General features: G+C 32.7%; 2 protein-coding genes across 2 annotated transcripts; one reads left to right on the forward strand and one right to left on the reverse strand.

The window, feature by feature from the left end:
• The first annotated feature begins 1,295 nt into the window (after positions 1-1,295).
• LOC145046026 (Leucine-rich repeat family protein) lies at positions 1,296-5,117 on the forward strand. The gene is made up of 16 exons (XM_078994303.1): positions 1,296-1,475; positions 1,889-2,179; positions 2,264-2,392; positions 2,479-2,686; positions 2,764-2,910; positions 2,998-3,072; positions 3,163-3,234; positions 3,326-3,397; positions 3,473-3,544; positions 3,630-3,701; positions 3,770-3,841; positions 3,927-3,998; positions 4,091-4,234; positions 4,319-4,390; positions 4,485-4,631; positions 4,710-5,117. Exons 2-16 carry the CDS (start codon positions 1,982-1,984, stop codon positions 4,892-4,894), a joined length of 1,737 nt encoding a protein of 578 aa, XP_078850429.1. The 5' UTR covers positions 1,296-1,475; positions 1,889-1,981; the 3' UTR covers positions 4,895-5,117.
• A 226-nt stretch (positions 5,118-5,343) lies between these two features.
• Positions 5,344-11,730, reverse strand: LOC145046025 (protein TOPLESS-like). The gene is made up of 23 exons (XM_078994302.1): positions 11,536-11,730; positions 10,808-10,935; positions 10,546-10,725; positions 10,334-10,447; positions 10,088-10,246; positions 9,826-10,003; positions 9,601-9,736; positions 9,187-9,501; positions 8,978-9,087; positions 8,804-8,873; positions 8,653-8,726; positions 8,392-8,583; positions 8,187-8,314; positions 7,861-8,095; positions 7,605-7,766; positions 7,426-7,524; positions 7,186-7,332; positions 6,995-7,105; positions 6,739-6,918; positions 6,433-6,657; positions 6,148-6,342; positions 5,893-6,062; positions 5,344-5,808 (listed from the first exon to the last, which is right to left on the reverse strand). Exons 2-23 carry the CDS (start codon positions 10,885-10,887, stop codon positions 5,598-5,600), a joined length of 3,471 nt encoding a protein of 1,156 aa, XP_078850428.1. The 5' UTR covers positions 10,888-10,935; positions 11,536-11,730; the 3' UTR covers positions 5,344-5,597.
• Between the last annotated feature and the right edge of the window lie 8,737 nt (positions 11,731-20,467).

Genomic DNA, 20,467 nt, shown 5'->3' on the forward strand with positions numbered 1-20,467 from the left:
TCTTTAAAATGATACTCTGATTTTTAAAATAAAACATAAACAAATCGGTATTTTTTGACCGTGAAAATAAAGATGTCACACTATCTGTATGTATAACCCGGATGATATATTTCATCCACCTACACAAAAACAAGTTGGTAGCCCATAATACTTTGCAAGAATTTTGGAAATATAAGCACAATAATTTTCACCAAGATTTGACTGAACACATTTATGTGAGTCTAACATAATCAAAACTGACAAATATGTTTTCAATTTTAAGTTTTAATGTAATTTTTAATTTTTAAGTTCTAATGTATTTTTTAATTTAAGCATAATGTTATTTTTAATTTTATGTTTTTAGTGTAATTTGTTTTTCACTTTTAGTAAACTACTTTTAATTTGGTTGAATGGAATTTTAATTCTCATTTAAAAATCTTGTATTTTTATTAATTGAGTATTTGAAAAAATAAAAAACAAAATATTTAATGATGTGGAGTGGTGCTAAGTAGAGTAAATATTAGTAAGTATTAATACAAATGTAATGAAACTGAAATGACATTGAAATGACGTATTTTTTGAGTAAATTCATTATAGACCATTTGCTATAGCCTAATAAAAAGAACTAAAAAACAACTTGTTAATCCAAAGATTAATCGCGCAATAAAATGAGACGGGGATGACATAATTTGTAACAAAATCAAAACTTGAATAAAACATGTAGTTTTTTTTAACAAATTTGCAATTTAATTTACTCTTTTCATTTAAGTATTTTATAATTTAGATTATTTTATAACTATAATTTAAGATTATATATTATTTTTTTATTCCAAAAAAACCTTCTCTCTGAATATTTCATAGATTTTCTTATTTGTTATCCAAAGTTTGCATTCAAAATAGTTATCGAAATCGAATGGAGGCACGTAGTCAAACTCAAACGACAATCAATTGTATTAAAAATATAATTTTTGACAAAACTATCAAACAGTAACTGGATTATTCGATTGATTCATTCAAACAAAAGAAAACCCATCCACAAGATTTTCTAATACAACTATATATACACAGACAAAACTTTCACGCAAACAAAATTTAGCTAATAAAAGAAGAAGGTCTTTATCACTTTAGATATTTTTTGGTTAAATGAGTTTTATATCTTATTTAAATTATAACATAAAATATGGTATTATAAGTTACGTGGGGCCTTTCTCAACTTTAGTCTTATCCCAACTCCTTTGATCAGAGAATCATCAAACTCCGAGCCTCCACGTTGCCATCATCCGCAGGTTCGATCATTGGCTCGTCACCACCCCACTCTCTCTCTCCCTCACTTCTATACGCTTTTACCTTCTTCTCCATTCTTCTTCCTCACCCCACTCTCTCACCCTCACCCTCACCCTCACCCTCACCCACCCTAATTATCGTTTAATCGTGATCGTGATGGGTTTCCATGAGCTTACTTGATAACGAATCATCGGATATATGTCCTTTTTTAGGTTCGATTATCGTTATTTTGTTTAATTTAGTGCTTGTTTTTTACTACCACGTTGATCGTTACACAAGCTTCTTGATTCTTTGCTTAATCATTGTTTTGGGTTGTTAATAAAGGAAGCAAATTTTATCGATTTGGAAAAACCATGCTTCTTTTTCATTTTTTCCTTTTCGTGAGTTTATAACAGGGGTGTTCATATTTTTGATCACATATATCTATCTGTTTTCAGGGGTTTTCTTGAGTATAGTTATAAAATACAGATAAACAATTCAGGTCGTGGTCTTTTAACATAAAAACTCCATGTAAAATGATCGGACTCATGTCTGAATAGAACATTTTGGGGGTGTTTGGATGTGTGTAAAACTGGTAAAAAGGTAAAAAAAAAAACTGATTCTGATTTTCTGTTTGAACTCGCAGGCTAACGTGTCCTCAAATATTGAATAATCAACATCAGTTTTAGCAACTCGCTTCTTTCCATAGCTTGTATAACGTTGAATCCATCCATCATCCATGGGGGGAGCTTGTTCTAGAAAAAGAGACCAACAAACGAACGACGACATTGTTCTCGGAGGAGTTTCTCGAAGATATTCCAAAAGCGGAAGCTCAAAATGGCTGGGAACTGCTTTTTCTCGAGCATCTGTAGACAATAAACAAGGAAACACCATACCCCCGTCTCTCATGGAATTATGCATTTATAAAATTTCTCAAGTACGTTTATCATTTCATCACTTTTACTACTAATAAACAAAAAACTATTGATTTTTTTTTTACTGATTTTGTGGTGTGAAACAGGAAATTGATGAGTATGGAACCTTCTCTATGCTTCCAAGAGATATCAGCCAACAGATTTTTAATGAATTGGTTTACTCTCAACGCCTTAATGAGGCTTCTCTTGAAGCATTTCTAGATTGTGCTTTGCAGGTATATATACATCTAATATGATTTCAATGTAGATTTCTCAGATAAGCATATGATTTTATTTGTTATTATTATTATTTTTTTGGCAGGATATAAACTTAGGTGAGTATCCAGGAGTTGATGACACGTGGATGGATGTGATCTCTTCACAGGGATCGTCTTTACTCTCTACAGATCTTTCTGGTTCTGATGTTACAGATTCTGGTTTGTTACATATTAAAGAATGCAAGAATGTTGAGGCTTTAAACCTTAATTTCTGCGAACATATCTCTGATGTTGGGCTTGGATGCATTACTGGTATTCTCTTGTAACGATATTCTTTATTGAATTTGAAGGAAACAATCTTAATATACTTTATTTATTTATTTTTTCAGGTCTTTCAAACTTGACAAGTTTGAGTTTGAAGAGGAACACAAGCATCAGTGCAAAAGGAATGAGTGTGCTTTCAGGTTTGGTCAATTTGTCAAAGTTGGACCTCGAAAGATGCTCTGGAATCCATGGTGGTCTTGTCCATTTAAGAGGTCTTTTTTTTTTTTTTTTTTCTTCTCATAATTAATATTCAATAATTAGAATTAGATAATCAAGTATAAATGAATGTTATATGGCAGGTTTAAAAAAGCTGGAGGCACTTAATATGAACTGTTGTAATTGCATTACTGATGCTGATATGAAGCCTCTCTCAGGTAGTTTTTCTAATATGTATTCTAGACAAGTAATTTTTATTATAAACTTGAAAGAATTTAAATTTGGTGTATTATTTATTTATGTTTCAGACCTAACAAACATGAAAGAATTACAAATCTCTAGCAGCAAGGTCACGGATAATGGTGTCACATTCTTGAAAGGTTCACTTCAATTATTTCTAATCATTTTTACATATTCAGTGAAAGATATATATATTTTTTTATTATGTAAATTAAAATTTACATTTTTCAGGTTTACACAAGCTTACATTGCTGAATATGGAACGCTGCCCTATTACTGCAGCATGTCTGGATTCACTTTCAGGTTCATTATATTTTCTTTTTTTGTAATCTCATTATGTTGTTTGACTTTTTTATTTGACTCGTTTGTTTTATGTAGATCTTGTTGCTCTGCTTTTTCTGAATGTAAGCAGATCTAATATCACTGACGATGGGTGTGACAAGTTTTCAAGTAAGGATCTGTATCTTTATTATTTATTTTCATTAATTTATCTTAAAAATCATTAATTTATAACTATGGAGGTGAACTTATGCAGAATTGAAGTCTCTAAAAGTGCTGAACTTGGGATTCAATGATATGTCAGATGCTGTTTTAGCACACCTAAAAGGTGAAATCTCTTAACATTCATGTGTATTTTCCAAAATTTGATACACATAAGCTTTTTGACATATTCAGGTTTGATAAATTTGGAGAGCTTGAATCTGGATTCATGTAGAATTGGGGATAAAGGACTGATTCACTTAGCAGGTGATTCTTTTAACAAACATCTTTATATATTGATGTATCCATATGTTGTTAATTTAATGTATGTGTGTGTGTGTGTGTGTTTCAGGTCTTGTTCGTTTGAAATGTTTGGAGTTGTCTGATACAGAAGTTGGAAACAATGGTCTTCGTCATCTCTCTGGTTAGTATATACTGTATATGTATATGTATATGTATATGTCCAATCTTATTTGAGCATTGACTTGAATTTGACTTTGATATGATCCTTAACAGGTTTGGTGAATTTGGAAAGTTTGAATCTTTCATTCACAGTTATTACAGATGGAGGTTTACGACACTTGGCTAAACTGTCGTGTATCAGATCACTTAATCTTGATGTTCGCCAAATCACAGATGCAGGACTTGCAATTCTTACAAGTAAACTACACTCATACATTGACCTATTTGACTTTTCATTCCAAGAAATGTTTTTAACAATTGTAATTCCTACTTGTGATGTAGGTTTGACTGGATTGACTCATTTGGATCTTTTCTGTGCGAAAATAACAGATATTGGAACCAATCATCTGCGCAGTATGCTTGCTACACTTTTGAATTTAAAAAAAAAAAAATGGTTTTGTTTTTTTTTTTTAAAATAGATAATGTGAGAGAGGAATTTTTGTTACAGATTTTAAGAAGTTGCGATCGTTGGAGATTTGTGGTGGGGGATTAACTGATGCTGGTGTGAAGAACATCAAGGATCTTAAATCTTTGATGCTTTTGAATCTGTCTCAAAACAGCCACCTGTCTGATAAATCTCTAGAAATGATATCTGGTATTTTGTGATATGATCAGTTATTCTGTCTTGTTTTGTTGATTAAATATTGGTTTGAAGTTTGAAATTTGAATGCAGAATTGACAGACTTGGTGTCTTTAAATGTATCAAGTTCACGGGTAACAAGTGCAGGATTGAAGCATTTAACAAGTCTCAAGAAGTTGAAATCATTGAGCTTGGAGTCTACTAAGGTAACTGCAAATGATATAAAGAAGCTCCATGAATCCCACCTCCCTCATCTCGTGACTTTTAGACCTGAGTAGGTGATGCCATTCCATGGGTTTCTGTGTACATAAAAAAAGTTTGATGATGAATGAATGGACTCCATCCCTGATTTGTTGAATTGTAAATATGTCTGCTTCTTGTGTTGTGGGGTTAAAGGTGGATGATGTTATTATGTAATTGTTATGGGATGTTTATTGTCTATATTGTCTATATTGTCTATTGTCTATTGTCTGGTGAATGTGAAGCGTTTTCTTTCATGGATGTGGAAATTGTAAGGCATCCTTTGCTACATCTCCTTTTATATTGTCTAGAAATCAATGTGGGTAATGTTCTTGTAAATATTATGGCCATGTTTGTCGTTATTATAAAACAAATTTGTTCACTTGTTATAAACAAATTTGTTTGTTTACAAATCGATATATTTTCAATAATGGTTTGAAGAAAAATAATCTGAAAACATGTCAGCTGGATAATAAATACCAAGATCTCACAAACAAGGAAAATCAAAATGAAAAACAAGTTTTACAACTTTGATTTGACATTGGATGATTGATGGCAATGGTAAACAACATTCTTGTACTTAAGACCATCCATACCACAATTTAAAACCTACGACTTTACACAAACAAGATAAGTTAGAGATCTACATGTGACTAAAAATTTTACATTTCACCCCCCTGAAAACAACCAACCAACAAAAATGCTTCCAGTTCCACCAAAACAAGTTGAGGTGAGGTGAGGTCATCTTTGAGCCTGATCCGCACCCGAACCCCCAACCGGTGCAACCGCTGCGTTACTGGTCGAACCGTTTTCAGCCGGTGGTTGCACCCCCCATTTGCTTTCCGACTCAAGCGGCTCGAATACATGAACCACTCCATCTGATAGACCCAATGCAAATTGATTCGGTTCTTGTGGGTGTGCAGCAATCACCAACGGATGCACATTTGCATTGCTAAAACAAAAAGTTTTAAAAAAAAAAATTAAAAAAAAAGAACGAAGTTTGACTAAAGTCAACGGATCTTTCTTTCTTTTTTACCTCGGGACATTGGGAGAAAGATATGCAGATGGATTGATTCGACAACGTAATCGAAGGTGTGAAGCTGTAAAAACACAAACCGTTGCATCCAAGAAACTTGCGTACACCAACTGACTGTCGCATGAAAACATCGCGTGTGATATTGGGGCAGATGATTCACGTGCAAGCCACTGATAATAAAAAAGAAGGGTTTTTGACTTTTTGTTTAGATTCTTACACAAAAAAGAAGAAAGTTTGTTAATTGTTAATTGTTACCTGTTTTACACATTCGAGTTTTGTTGTTTCGTATATTGCGAGTTGGGTCTCGTGTACAACAAGGAAATGGATCTGATCATGATGAAACTGTACACGTGTGTCTGACTGTGCTGTTGCTGTGGGTGTTCTTCCAGGTGGAAGCTGAAGGTATCTTGTCTTTTGCTTCTCCCATCCATCAGAACTCCATACACAAAGCTGAAAAAAGGTAAATTTGTAAATAATATTTACAGTCAAAAATTGGTGTGGTGTTGAATGTTTTACATATACTGACTACTGACTACTGACCTGAGCATCTGCCCCGGATGAGACTAAAACATTGAGCACGTGTGAAAATGCAAGACCTGTAATTCTTTTTGAATGCCCTTTCAGCTTGCTTTTTACCTCGTCCACACGAACGTTATATATCTGAATCGTTGAATCATCCATTCCGATAGCGATTATATTGTTGTCTTGTGGATGGAAAGCAAGAAACGTGGCAGCTGGTGGTGGTGGCATGAACGTTGTCATCGTCTGCAAGTGTTTAGATTTAATATTTTAATATTTAATAAACTAAAACTTTCGTTTTGTTTTTTTTCGCGATAAAAAACTTACCTTGAATGTCATCATGTTGAATAAAGAAATCTTTCCACCAGATGCCGACATCACATAAGAATCGTTTTTGGATAATGCAAAACAGGCGACAGATTCTTCAGGGTTGGTTTCTGCCACGTCATTAGTCATCAAAATCCCACTTGAAGGTTGCCATAATTGAGGTGAAACACTTGCGGTTGCCTGCGTAAATTTTTTCAATTTAACAACAAAATTTTAATTTAATTTCAATTTTTGAAACATCAACTAAATTACTTACCTTGCCACTTGAGTTACGCTCACTTCGTTGCCATTTCCACAGCAAATGTATAGCGTTTGATGCTAACGCCAATATAGCGTTACCAGAATTTGTATATATCAATCTTGATATCTGTTTAATAATCAATAAACAATCATGAAAACGAGATTCCAAACAAGAAAAAAAAGATCATACTGTACGTAATAATTTACCTTTGTTACTCTCATGTTTTCTGGGAGTTTCATCGATCGACACTGAGAAGGTTCGCTTATTTCAGTGAGTTTCCAAATCTTTGATTTGTCGTTCTGTTCTTCGTTGATTCTTGGTTTCACATCTGGCATGCTTCTGGTATCTCCATTCTAAAGCATAAACGAGATTTACAATAATTCATAACAGTATCGAATTTTCATTATCCCGATCATAAAAACCAATAAACATTCTCTTAAACTGACCATTCCCGAGATAGAACCAACAGAGCCAACTCTCTCTGCTATTCCGGCACTGCTGGCGGCGGCGGCGGCAGCAGCAGCGGATATTGTGTTTAAGGTAGGCTGGAGATGATGATAATAATATCGTCAAAAGATGCATAAAAAAGAAGTTTCCGATTACAATCTGGTTACTTTTCAATTACCTTTGCAGGTTCCTGGGCTCTGGAAGCAGCATCATAAGAAAGATTCTCAAAAGTTCGAAGTAATCGAAGACCATCTGAATTCGCCAAAATTTTGATTCCATTTTCATTGGCGGAAACCGCTAACAGAGTGCCATCTTTGTTAAATCGGATACGTGGGCTCGCCTTCAATTTAGGGTTTGAATGAACGAATTAGATTCTTCGATAATTCTCAAAAAAATGACTTTTTGATAATATGGAAATGAATTGGATTTACTACCGGAAGACCACCGTCAGCCTCCACGCTTGTTAAAAGCTGAACGTTATCCATATCCCAATATTTGATCGAGAAGTCATCGCCGGCGGCCAAAAATCGGTTTTTAGTGGTGTCGAACTGCACTACACCTAAGGATCGTTTACGGAATCCATGATACGTTCTTTTCACAGCTCCTTCACTTTCATTCCATTCCACAATATGCGATTCCCCTTCTTTGCTTGTTCCACATGAAAAAAGTCTGAAATATTTGTAAAAATTGATGAGTATTGTGAAAACTGTTTGTTAGGGTAAAATCATCATGTAGTGCAAAACGAATTAAAGTCGCTAACCTTGTTCCATCTGCACTATAAGCCATTGTTGTGCACCATCGACCAGGAGCTTCATAATCAACTCGTGATCCCATGTTATCATATAACCATGCTTTTATTTTCCCATCAAGAGCCGTTGAGAATATAAACTAAACCCAAAAAAGACCTAAAATTACAAAACTTCTCTAACTTAGTATTTTACTAAAACAAAAGAAGTAAAAGTTACCTGAATGTTTTCTTTGTAGTGAGGGCATACAGAATAAACAGGAGCATCATGACCTTCAAAAGTGTATTGTTTTGCACCAGTTGCAGCATCGAAGACTTTTATGGTTTTATCATCCCCACAAGTTATCACACAGAGTTGCTTATTTGGATGTGAGAATGCAAGATCGTTTACTCCACCAACATGAGCATCGATCTATAACAAAAAATGTCAATTTCTGGTTTTTTGGATGATCTTAGTTGGAAAAATGGGAAGCAAACGTACCTCTAGATGTTGTCTCACATCATCGCCTCCATGGTATGAATATATTTGTACAATGTGTCGTGAATAAGCAACTCCTGTTTGTACAAAATTATTAAAAAAAAAATAATTCTCCATTGACATTTTTATATGTTGTGATATAAAAATAACTTACCAAACAACGAACCATCTGGACTCCAAATTACACGGTTTACAGACACGCCAGGATCTTTTACAAGAGCAGCCTAAAAAGGGTAAAACCGTAAAATGATAAGATTTTTTTTTTTTCTTTTTCTTTTTTATGGGTAAAATAGTTGATAAGGCAAAAAGAAACACCCCCATACAATACCTGCATAGGCATGGAACACGAACTAAGATCCCAAACTTTGAAGTTTTTAAGAACCAATTTTTCTCTTGAACCAACTTCCCACAATCCAATATCACCTACATTTGTTCCAACTGAAGCACCGGATTTATAAAACCACAAAGTCAGTTGATCAACATCTACTAAAGTCAAAGTCAAAGTCAAAATCGTTTAAACACAGTTGACTAGCTAACCTAAAAGCAATGTCTGTTGTATAGGATGGAAATCCATGCTCATAGGAGATGAACCCTGGTTGAGAGTTCTTGCAACAGTCTTGGGTAAATCATCAGATGCAGATGAAGATACAGATACAGACACAGATGCATTAAAAGGCTGTTGAGTATGACTGCTGCCATGCCCTTGGAATGACACGGGCAGCACGTTGACCGGAAGGTTGACTTCATCTGTTATCCCCATTGGCCTTGTCCTTTTGCTCACGTGGTCAGAATCCCCAGATGGGAAATCCAATGAAGGGTTTGTAGGTGGTGTTCTTGGATGCTTTAAAGCAGCTGTAAATGTAATAATATTACAACTCTAGTCTACTCTAATAATTATTACTATTAATTACATGGTGCTTTTAGATTTATAAAATTTATACTATATTTAACCTGGCATAGATGGACCACCAAGACCAATTCCACTTCCGGAAACAGCAGGGTGAGATATTGCGGGTGGGTTTGGGTTTGGGTTTGACATCCAACCCGCAAGAGGAGCTGGAACTGGAGCTTGTGTAGGTTGAAAGGGCTAAAAATATTTATATATACACACACACTAATTAATCAAAAAGTTTTGAATAATTTATTTTATAATGAAATGAAAATAAAAATACAAACCCCGTGTGCGCCCAAAGGAGGAAAGCCTCCGGCTTTTGGCAATGACCCGAGTAGCGGATTGTTTGCGGGTGATGGTGCGCGGGCCCCGTTTGGTTGACCACATGAATGGTCAACAAACAAAGTCTTGATATCCGGATTTGGCCTTGGGTTTTTACAAAGTTGGTGTTGCCAATTCAAGCTGCAAGATGATCAAATTATTATTAATTATTATTAATTATAATGCAAATGCAAATGCAAAAATGTGGTGAACAAAAAATTTCACCTTTGGTTTATGAGAGTCCGTAGTCTGGAATTTTTAAGGTTAGGAAACTGCAATTTGTCACGAAACAAAGGATTTGCTTCGATAAGTTTCTTGAGCTCAACCAACATTATAGCCCTAGCTGATTTCGTGTCACCATATTTAGAAAGTTGTTCGTTTTCCCTAAAAATCAATACATGATTATAAACATGTTATGGAAATCACATTCTCCATTCCATTCCCTCTACCATTACATAAAGAGATAAATACCTAAAATTCTCCAAAGTCAATAACTGAGTAATCTCCTTGAAAAGCTCTTCATTAAATGATGCAAACACTTTAAGATCCTTTACTAGGATTTCCACTGCTTTGGACCGATCATGCCTATGAACATACAAATTGAAGTACATTTTTCAATTTTCATTAATTAAATATGAAAATTTCCAAATTTACTTGGATAAATTCAAGGGCTTTTTGCTTACTTATCCAATGCTTCAAGATACTTTTGTTTCCTAATTTCAAAAAAGATCTTCATTGAGTAACGATTGTCATCCACTTTAGTAAATCCAGACAGATACTTCTCAACTTCATCCCAATTCCCATTATGAACTTCATCTTCAAAATACTTCATGTTAAAGAAAAATCCCGATTCTTGCTCAAGCCTACCACAAAATCATTACACTAATTCTAAAATCATTTGAACAACAGAAAAAACCTAAAACCCCAATTCATGAACAAACTTACTTGTGAACTGTCTCTTTAAATTTTTCTTCATCAAGAAACTGTAAGATCAAGAACACAAGCTCCCTACTCAGAGACGACATTGTAATTCCTGGTCCCTATCTCCCAACAACGATTACAACCCTTCAGATCTGTAAAACCCCAAATACATCTGTAAATAATACTGTAATTTTTTTTTTTTTTTTTTTTTTTTTTTTTTTTTTTTTTAAATTAAAAGTAGAAAGGGTGAGCTACCATTAACTTCAGGTAAACAGTAAAAAGGAAATACCCAAAATCAATTTATTTAATATAAGATTAAATAAAAACTTGGGAACTTGAAACAAAAAAGTAAAATCAAAATATTAGAAAACCCAGACCCAAAAAAAACTAGATCGCTAGAAACTTGACCTTCAAATCTAGCCGAACAAACACAGTTTTCATTTATGGTTCAGACAAGATGAGCATGCACCGACATATATGAACAATAATCCTAACAAAAGTTTTGAATCTTCTTTAATATATTTATTATTTTTAGAACAGAAAATAAATTTAAAGATTTTTTTCGCGGATCAGAGAAATAAAAAGCAGCTTTAAACCACTGGAAATTGAAGATGCGAAAGAAAGCAAAAGTAGTTCACAAATGGCAAAAGTAAAGCAAGTCAAGAAATATAATTATACATATCCATAGAGAGAAAAAAAAAACGATTTTTGAAGCAAAAAAAACACACACACAAAAGAGCTCAGGAAAACACCTTAGCAAGATCGATCGATGATAGTAGAGAGATGAAGAACACGAAGAAGTCGAGGTCGATGAAAAATTACAGAGATTTCTCTCTCTACTTTCTCTCTATATATATATATGGGTCAGCTCTTAGCCCTCTATATACATACATATGTTTTTTCTCCTCCTCACTTTCTCTCTCTATCCTATCGCGGGGAGAAAATAAAAATACGATATTCGTTGCAGAAATGGCGATTTTTATAGAAGAAGGATGATAAGTTAACCTACTTATCACTCCATCTATCACATCACTTATTGATAAGAGAAAATTGAAAAGTGATAAGTTAACTAGATATGGGTCCCACTTAGCCGGCTTACAATTGTCTTGGTTCATCGGCTCAGAACCACGCGCTGACAGCTGTACTTCAGCTTGGCTTGACCTAGAAGTACATGATCGCCAAAATCTTATCCGTTCACTTAATGTGTGTCCCACTCTTATTGTTACATGAGATGATCGGACGGCTGAGATTTAATGAAACGTGTAGCTCTTACACACCAGATAACATCCTATTTTAGTTTGAATTTTAAAATTTCTTTTTGTATCCTTGATCCCGTTTTAAAAGACGACAAGATGTCATCAAGACGGGAGATGTATATGCAAACGGGTCGGGTCTTTGCTCTTATTTACGAAATTGCCATCATTAATTGTTTTACGCGAGATGAAGGTTTTATACACGAGATATCAAATTGAGAATATCTCGTGGACGAGAAACTGAGCTACTTTAGAATTAGGTCACCCTGCTTTTGCGATTATTCTATCAATGTCTAATGTCATGTTCTCCCTCTTTTCCGTAAAAAAAAATGAATAATTTAATTTGACATTTTTTAAAGTTAGTTTTGTTTTTTTTTTTTAATGATAAAGTATCCAAAATAACTTTTAGAAAAGAATAAGACGTGAAACGATAATCTTATTGTCAATAATGCAACTGATATGATTTGAAGCATACCTGGTATAAAATCGTTGCCCCTCCACCTTTTCAATTATTTGTTTTTGTTACCACCAATGTTGGTGTCCTGCCTATTTAAAATTACAAAACCGGTTTAATAAAAAGACTAATAAATAATTAGAAGATTCATGATAACATGTTAAAAAAATATATTAGACAAACTGTAAAAATAAATATATAAAAATTACGGAACATAGAAATTTGCATACGATAATGTTTTTCTTAACACTGTCATTCATTATTATGTGGAGCCACAATATTTTGGATTATAACATTTTAAATAATATATTAATATTATGGATCATATAATATTTTTTAAATCATAATAAATTAAAGATCATAAACATGTTAAATTTAAAAAAAATATATTTTTATAAAATTACTATTAATAGAAGAAATGTGGCATATGTGTGCATTACGTGAATAACATGAATATTTACATATCCATTTTTAGTACTTTATTCAATAAATTGTTATAATTCGTCGTTGATATATATTATGTGTGCATAATGTGAATACATGACTATATCCAAAGTTTTCTCATTGGTATTGTGCGTCCAAATATATTTTTAGTTTTATATCATAAGGATTTTTGGATAGTGAATAACGTATACATTTCACCATCATTTTGTATTGTAAACATGTCAAATATATATATATATATATATATATATATATATATATATATATATATATATATATATATATATATATATATATATATATATAGGGAAAAGTGAATATACCCTTAAGGGTATATAAGCTTACGTACCCAAACTCACCATACTACGTCGTTTTGTATCATATATATACATTGTAATTGTCTAATGTTCTTATAATTTAACTTCTAACTTGATTTCATTCAAAGATTTTTATAAATTTCACATTTATTTTCCTCTTACATAATTTTCACTTTCAACTATAATATATAGAACCTAATTGATGTTCGTCAAAAAGATGTGATGTAAGAGTAAGATAATAATAAAATTTTGAAAATATTTAAAGTAAATCAAGTTAAGGATTGAGGTTGAAGAACATTATAATAAATATATCAAACAGAACAACATATTATGGTGAGTTTGGATACCTAAGCTTATATACTCTTAAGGGTATATTCACTTTTTCCATATATATATATATATATATATATATATATATATATATATATATATATATATATATATATATATATATATATATATATATATATATATATAATGTAACTCTATAATAACATATATGTGTATATATTATTTGCATAAATTTTATAATTTAAAATAAAACTATTTTGGTATTTTTATTATTATATGCTCACATTTCATTTTTCTTGAATGATTATTATTAAATTGATGCAAGTGGAAATGTATTTATGTCCGGTTTTGACATAGATCAATAATGACACGTGGGTCTACCCATTATTTGTACTTTCTTTGTTTCATAAATGAAAGTGATTTATAATATATAAAAAAGTTTATCAACATTTGTAATAGCTTTAAATTTGTAGAGCTAAATTGTCAAAAAAAAAAAAAAAAATGTAAATTAACTTCTCAGTTAAAGTCATTCGCACCAAGTATATATATATATATATATATATATATATATATATATATATATATATATATATATATATATATATATATATATATATATATATATATATATATATATATACACCCATCCTAAATAGGTAGAATAACTATATTTAAATAATTTAATTTGTTTTTATTTTAGTTGTCAAAAATAGGTGTTTGATTAAATATTTAAACTTGCTTCAATTTGGTAAAGACACTTCTAGATATTTTATTTTGATATATATTACTATATCTTGCTAGATCAATATAAATGTCAAAAGATATACCATTAACAAAAACAAGTTAATAGATTTTGTATATCATTATTTTATATAAATAAGAAAATGAGTATGAACAAAATATATCAAAATATTTAATTTCTCTTAGGTAAATGGTATGAACAAATTTCGGTATAAGATAAACCAACTTTTATTATGGTTCTAAATGATATGAGACATGAGATTGTGTAGAAACAAACTTTAAGTTTTATGAGTTATAGCATGTCTGTAATGTTTTTAAATCACAATTTAAGATGATATATAATCATAAGTTTATATAGAGCTAGAATTAAATATGAACTATAAATATTACGTGAATTATGACCATTTATTATCAACTGGAATAAATAAATAAATGGGTATAATATGACGGTACATATGATTAACATATGATAATATGCACTGTATAACTGTACTTATTAAATATTATAATATTTTAGTCAAGTAACCTATATTTAAAAAAGAAAGATTACTTATCTATTGCATAATTTAATAGGATTGTTATTAAATACTCATTTATCCTATTTTACAAAATTAAACATGAATAATTACATCATTTTGTTTTAGAAACGTAAGTATATAAAACTAGTTTCATACATGAAGTTAATTTCATTTTTAAGAATGATTCATGACTATTATCTAACATATTCTTGACGAAAATGCAATATTCATTTTATACAACCAAAGCTATAACATCAAATGGGAGTTCTTGAAGAATATGGAATATTCATTTTACATAGAATCAAATTTTAAACAATATATCATAATTTTAAAGAATATACAGTAAATAAGCCATTCTTGGTATGAATTTCGACATAATGACCATTCTAAAAGAATATGAAAAGAATGTGCACTCTGGAAGAACATAATGATAAGGATTCTTTATCAGAGAGTACCATTCATCATATTCTCCTACTGCTTCTGATCGTTGTCTTCATATTCTTGAAGAGTATGATACATTCTTAAAGACTGTGAATTACCTAAGAATCTGATTAGTAACAAACACTAACATGTAAATTTAAAACATGTAAATAAAAATCTTTTATTCTTATTGTTGTGAATTTTTTTTATAAACATAATAAATGATTCTTACAAAAATTAGATTATTAGTACATAATAATTCTTAAAGAATGTGTTTGGTTGCACATAAAATTTATTGAACTTACAGTACATGGTAAAACTAAATATATTCTTAAAGAATGTGTCCAGTTTCACATAAAATCCCTTGAACATACAGTATATGGTAAAAAAATAAATACATTCTTAAAGAATGAGTTTTATTAGACACAAATTCAATTTAACCTACAGTACGTGCTAATAATAAATACATTATTTAAGAATCATCTAATCCAATACAACTAGCCTCCAGCATTGGAACCTTAATCACATATAATTAAACTCCAACATCGAAACCCTAATTCGTATTTTTAAGAGTCTTTTTTTTGTTTGTTCAAATCAACATTCATTCTTTAAAGAATTAACATTAATCATAAACATATAAAAAATACCTTGCTTCCCATAGTTTTGAAATAATGAGCATCAATATCCATGGAGATTGAAAATATTTTTTTTTCCATTCTCTAATTGATTAACTCTTAATTAACTCTCTGAGTTTTTTTTAAATACTTATGTGAGATTCTTATATATATATATATATATATATATATATATATATATATATATATATATATATATAAATTAATTAAAAATGGCCACATTTATGAATAGTGAACATCATGATTTTTTGGTAAATGTGGCCCATAAGTTTTCATATTTTTAATGGTTCAGATTTTTTGCACTAAAGTTTATGGTATTGACAATTTGGTCCCTTAAATTATTAACAATGGTGTAAAGATAAGGATGGGGCTGATACGTGTCATTCCCACGTCTCCCCCCACCGGTTCTACCTTATCTTCCCCCCACCCGCTTTCTCATGCAGTCATATTCGGATTTCACTCTAAACTCATCAACTTCAAATTTCTTGAAAGACCCCAACTTTCGTATTTTTGAAAGACCCAAACTTTCATACTTCACAATATCATTACTCCAAAACATGCTATTTGCATATTCATAAAAGCAATATTTTACATTGATAAAAGGGAATTACAAACTATTGGATACAAACCTTCTTAACAAAGTGTTATATATACATAACTACCCAGGATATTGTAATTTATACAAACATAAACTGTAGTACAAAAGTACTATTACAAACTATTCTAAATCTTTCAATACTATGTGAACATACTAGTTACTTATCACCTGCAATTGTTAAACATTGATAGGGTAAGCGGTGACGCTTAGTGAGTTCAAAAATAGATACAATATAACATTATGCCATATATATACTTCAATGTGGCAAAAGAAAAGAGGAACAACAAGATGTATGTGAGATCATGTGACAAGCGTTCATATCAATCAAAGACTTTATTCAAAGATATACTTTTCAATTCTTGATATACATCAATAAAGCTTTGGCCCAAATGGCATAGAAGACATGCAATTTCTGATTAACATCTTGTTAGATTTCAGGCTTATAGTCCTGTCTAACCATTTGCCAATGCCATAGAATAGAAGTCATTCTCTTACGGATACATGCTCTACATGGCCAGAGGCTACGTACCAGTACCAATGTGAATCTAAGTCCTTTCACTGATCACATGGTCAAAGGTATTACAATTGCTATAAACATAGCGAATAACACGAGAAAATAACTCAGAATAATAACACAGAAAAGCACATAGCACATATATCACATAACATACAATTGTTCCTATATATTGAACTCACCATAAGTTAACCGGGGGTTAAAATAGTAATTTGGACAACACTTCAGCTTTAAATATGTCTTTCTATGTTGAAAATCGGGAGCTTAATTGAAAATCGGGCCCTGCGAAGGTAGGGCTTCAAAACCGAAAAGATAAAATTTTCGGGCTTCTCGGGGGTCTCGGGACATGTTTCGGGTGCTAAAATTGATATCGGGGCTTCGGGAAAAGTCAAAATAGTGAAAATATGGATTTAGGGGTGAAAAATGGAAATTTTCAAATTTTAGCCGGGAGGGTTCGCGCCCTCCTATTTATAGGGAGAGGGTTCGGCCGAGAAGGGTAACTCAGCGAAGACACGCGGCAGCTACGCAGGGCTCCAGCAAGGCTCGGACGGAAGTGGTGATGAAGCAGCTCGGTGGCTCGGCTTGCAGGTATGCACGCGTCGGATCAGGATTGGCTCGGTACTTCGGTCCACTTTTAATGCGACAGAAGCGCGAGGCGCGTCGGCAATTCAGACAGGACACGACTCGGTGACGCAACTGCTTCGTGCGAGGTGACGTGGCAGCGACGAGGGTCTCTGGTGGCTGGTACTATTCATGCGAAATTGAAATTCTCAGATTTCGAGCCCCGAACTTCTAAAATCCATAAATTTCGCATACGAGCTCCGTTTTTGACGTTCTTTATATGCACGCGTAGCTAAAATTACGCTCTAAAACTTTTGTTTAGACTTTGTTGGCTAATTTTTACTTTATTTTTAATATTATTATTTTTAACAGACCGGGACAGGAAAATCCGTTAAAAATTCATAACTTCTTCATCCGACATCCGTTTTCGTCAGACTTTTTACCGTTGTACTACAAATGACGAGACCTTTAGGATGTATCGGTCAAATATCGCTCGATCTAAAATTCGAGTTTTTAGTTGTCTACTGCTAAGTTGAAACTTCGAAAAATCATAACTTCCTCATACGAAGTTAGATTTTGGCGTTCTTTTTATCGAATTTCTCGGTTTAACGAATACTACGACTTTAATTTAGATTAATAAGGCTAAAAAGTAGTTTATCAAAAACTCACTTTTTAGGTCATTCGACGTCGTGCCGGTTTTGTCGCGGATCTTTGGTTGGTCATAACTTCTTCGTTATAACTCAGATTTCGACGAGGTTTTCGCCTACAAGTTTCTAACGAGATTCTCTACAACATCAAATAATAAAATTTTAATTATTTAAAATTTTATATTTTTGCTAAATTTCACTATTTGGCTTTTAATTGGAATCTCATAAGACTTCCAATATTTTCTGAGTGATTCTAAACATAGTTTTACTTCATTTCTAGTAAAAACCATCTGTTAGAACTCAACACTCAATTTCACATAGTATTTCACAATTTTATTCATTACAAAACATAATTTCAAAACGTGTATGTTACAAATACCTCATCATTTTGAGGATTTCATCCCTGAAATTACATCGATTAAAATAAATTGGGATATTTTGCTTTTATCTCATTCTTATTTTCCTAAGTATAGTTTGGGCCATGATGGTGTTTCCACTTTACAAGCACTAATTCTACTTTTGTTTATTACGTAGCTTAGTTGTTCTTTCGTTCACGATTTCTTCAGGCTCTTCAACATATCTTAACTTATTATCCAATTTCACCTCGGATAATGGAAATGTCTCATCGTAGATGATCAAGCATTTGCGCAGATAACTTACATGAAACACATCATGAATACCTGCCAAATCTTCAGGCAATTCTAAGCGGTATGCTTGCTTTCCAATTTCTCTGGATGATTTTGAATAGACCAACAAATCTAGGACTCAACTTTCCTTTCTTCCCAAATCGCATAAGGCCTTTCCATGGGGATACCTTCAGCATCACGAAATCACCCACTTGGAATTTTATAGGTCGTCTTCTCTTTTTCGTATACAACTTCTGTCGATCCTAGGCCGCTTTCATTCTTTCTCGTACGATTTGAATCTTGTCGGTGGTGTCTTGAATCATTTCAGGGCCTCCAAGGATCTTCTATCCTACATCACGCCAACATAACGGCGTACGAAATTTGCGACCATATAATGCTTCATATGGTTGAAGTGTGGTAACTGTTATTATACGAAAATTCGACAAGTGGTAAGTATTTATCCCAGTTACCACCGAACTCCAAGACACATGCACAAAGCATATCTTCTACTGTTTGGATTATTCTCTCTGTTTGACCATCTGTCTGAGGATAATAAGCGGTGCTGAGAGCAACTCGAGATCCCAATTCGCGTTGCATACTTGCCCAAAAGTGAGAAGTGAAGCGAGTATCGCGATCGAAAATGATCTTTAGTGGCACACCATGTCTTGCAACAATTTCATCCAAGTATACTTGTGCGTATTTCTCCATTGGAGCCGTTTCACGCATGGCGAGAAAATGTGCACTCTTAGTCAGGCGGTCGGCGATTACCCAAATGCTATCATGTTGTCTAGCAGTCTTTGGCAATTTGGTAATAAAATCCATGGACAACTCTTCCCACTTCCATACAGGAACACTAAGACTTTCTGGGGTTCCATAAGGCTTTTGGTGCTCTGTTTTGACTTGTAAGCATACTCAACATTTTGTACATATCTTCCAATGTCTCTCTTTAATCTAGGCCACCAATAATCAGCTCTTACATCATAGTACATTTTACTTGTACCAGGATGTATTGATAGCTTAGACTTATGAGCTTCATCTAAAATCTTCTGTCTTAATCCACCAATCTTTGGAATCCATAGCCGATTCTTAAATACTTTTAATCCTCGTGGATCATCAAGTAAAACATCAGCATAATGTACCATTCCTTCCTTCTTCACATTTTCTGGCTATAAGGCTTCAACTTGCCACTTCTCTAGTTCATCAAGAATAGTGAACTTCACCGTAGTGTGAGTAATAGTATAACACGTACTATTACGATAAACTTTCTTGCTAAGTGCATCTGCAACCACATTAGCCTTTCCAGGATGGTACAGGATTTCGCAACCATAGTCCTTGATCAGCTCCATGGCTCGTTGTTGTCTCATATTCAGAGTGTGTTAAATGAATATATACTTAAGACTCTTGTGGTCGGTAAATAACCAAACAAGTAATGTCTCCAAAGTTTTAGGGCAAATACTACTGCAGCGAGTTCAAGATCATGGGTGGGATAATTCTTTTCATAATCTTCAGTTGTCTTGAGGCATACGCTATCACTTTACCACGTTGCATCAACACACAACCGAGTCCCAATCTTGAAGCATCGCTATATACGGAGAAATCATCATCACCTTCTGGGAGTGATAACATGGGAGAATGAGTCAAAAGATCTTTTAGAGTTGAGAAAGC

Source organism: Lactuca saligna, chromosome 5 (assembly GCF_052625555.1).
Source record: "Lactuca saligna cultivar CGN05327 chromosome 5, ASM5262555v1, whole genome shotgun sequence".
In the NCBI taxonomy this organism is placed as follows: domain Eukaryota; kingdom Viridiplantae; phylum Streptophyta; class Magnoliopsida; order Asterales; family Asteraceae; genus Lactuca; species Lactuca saligna.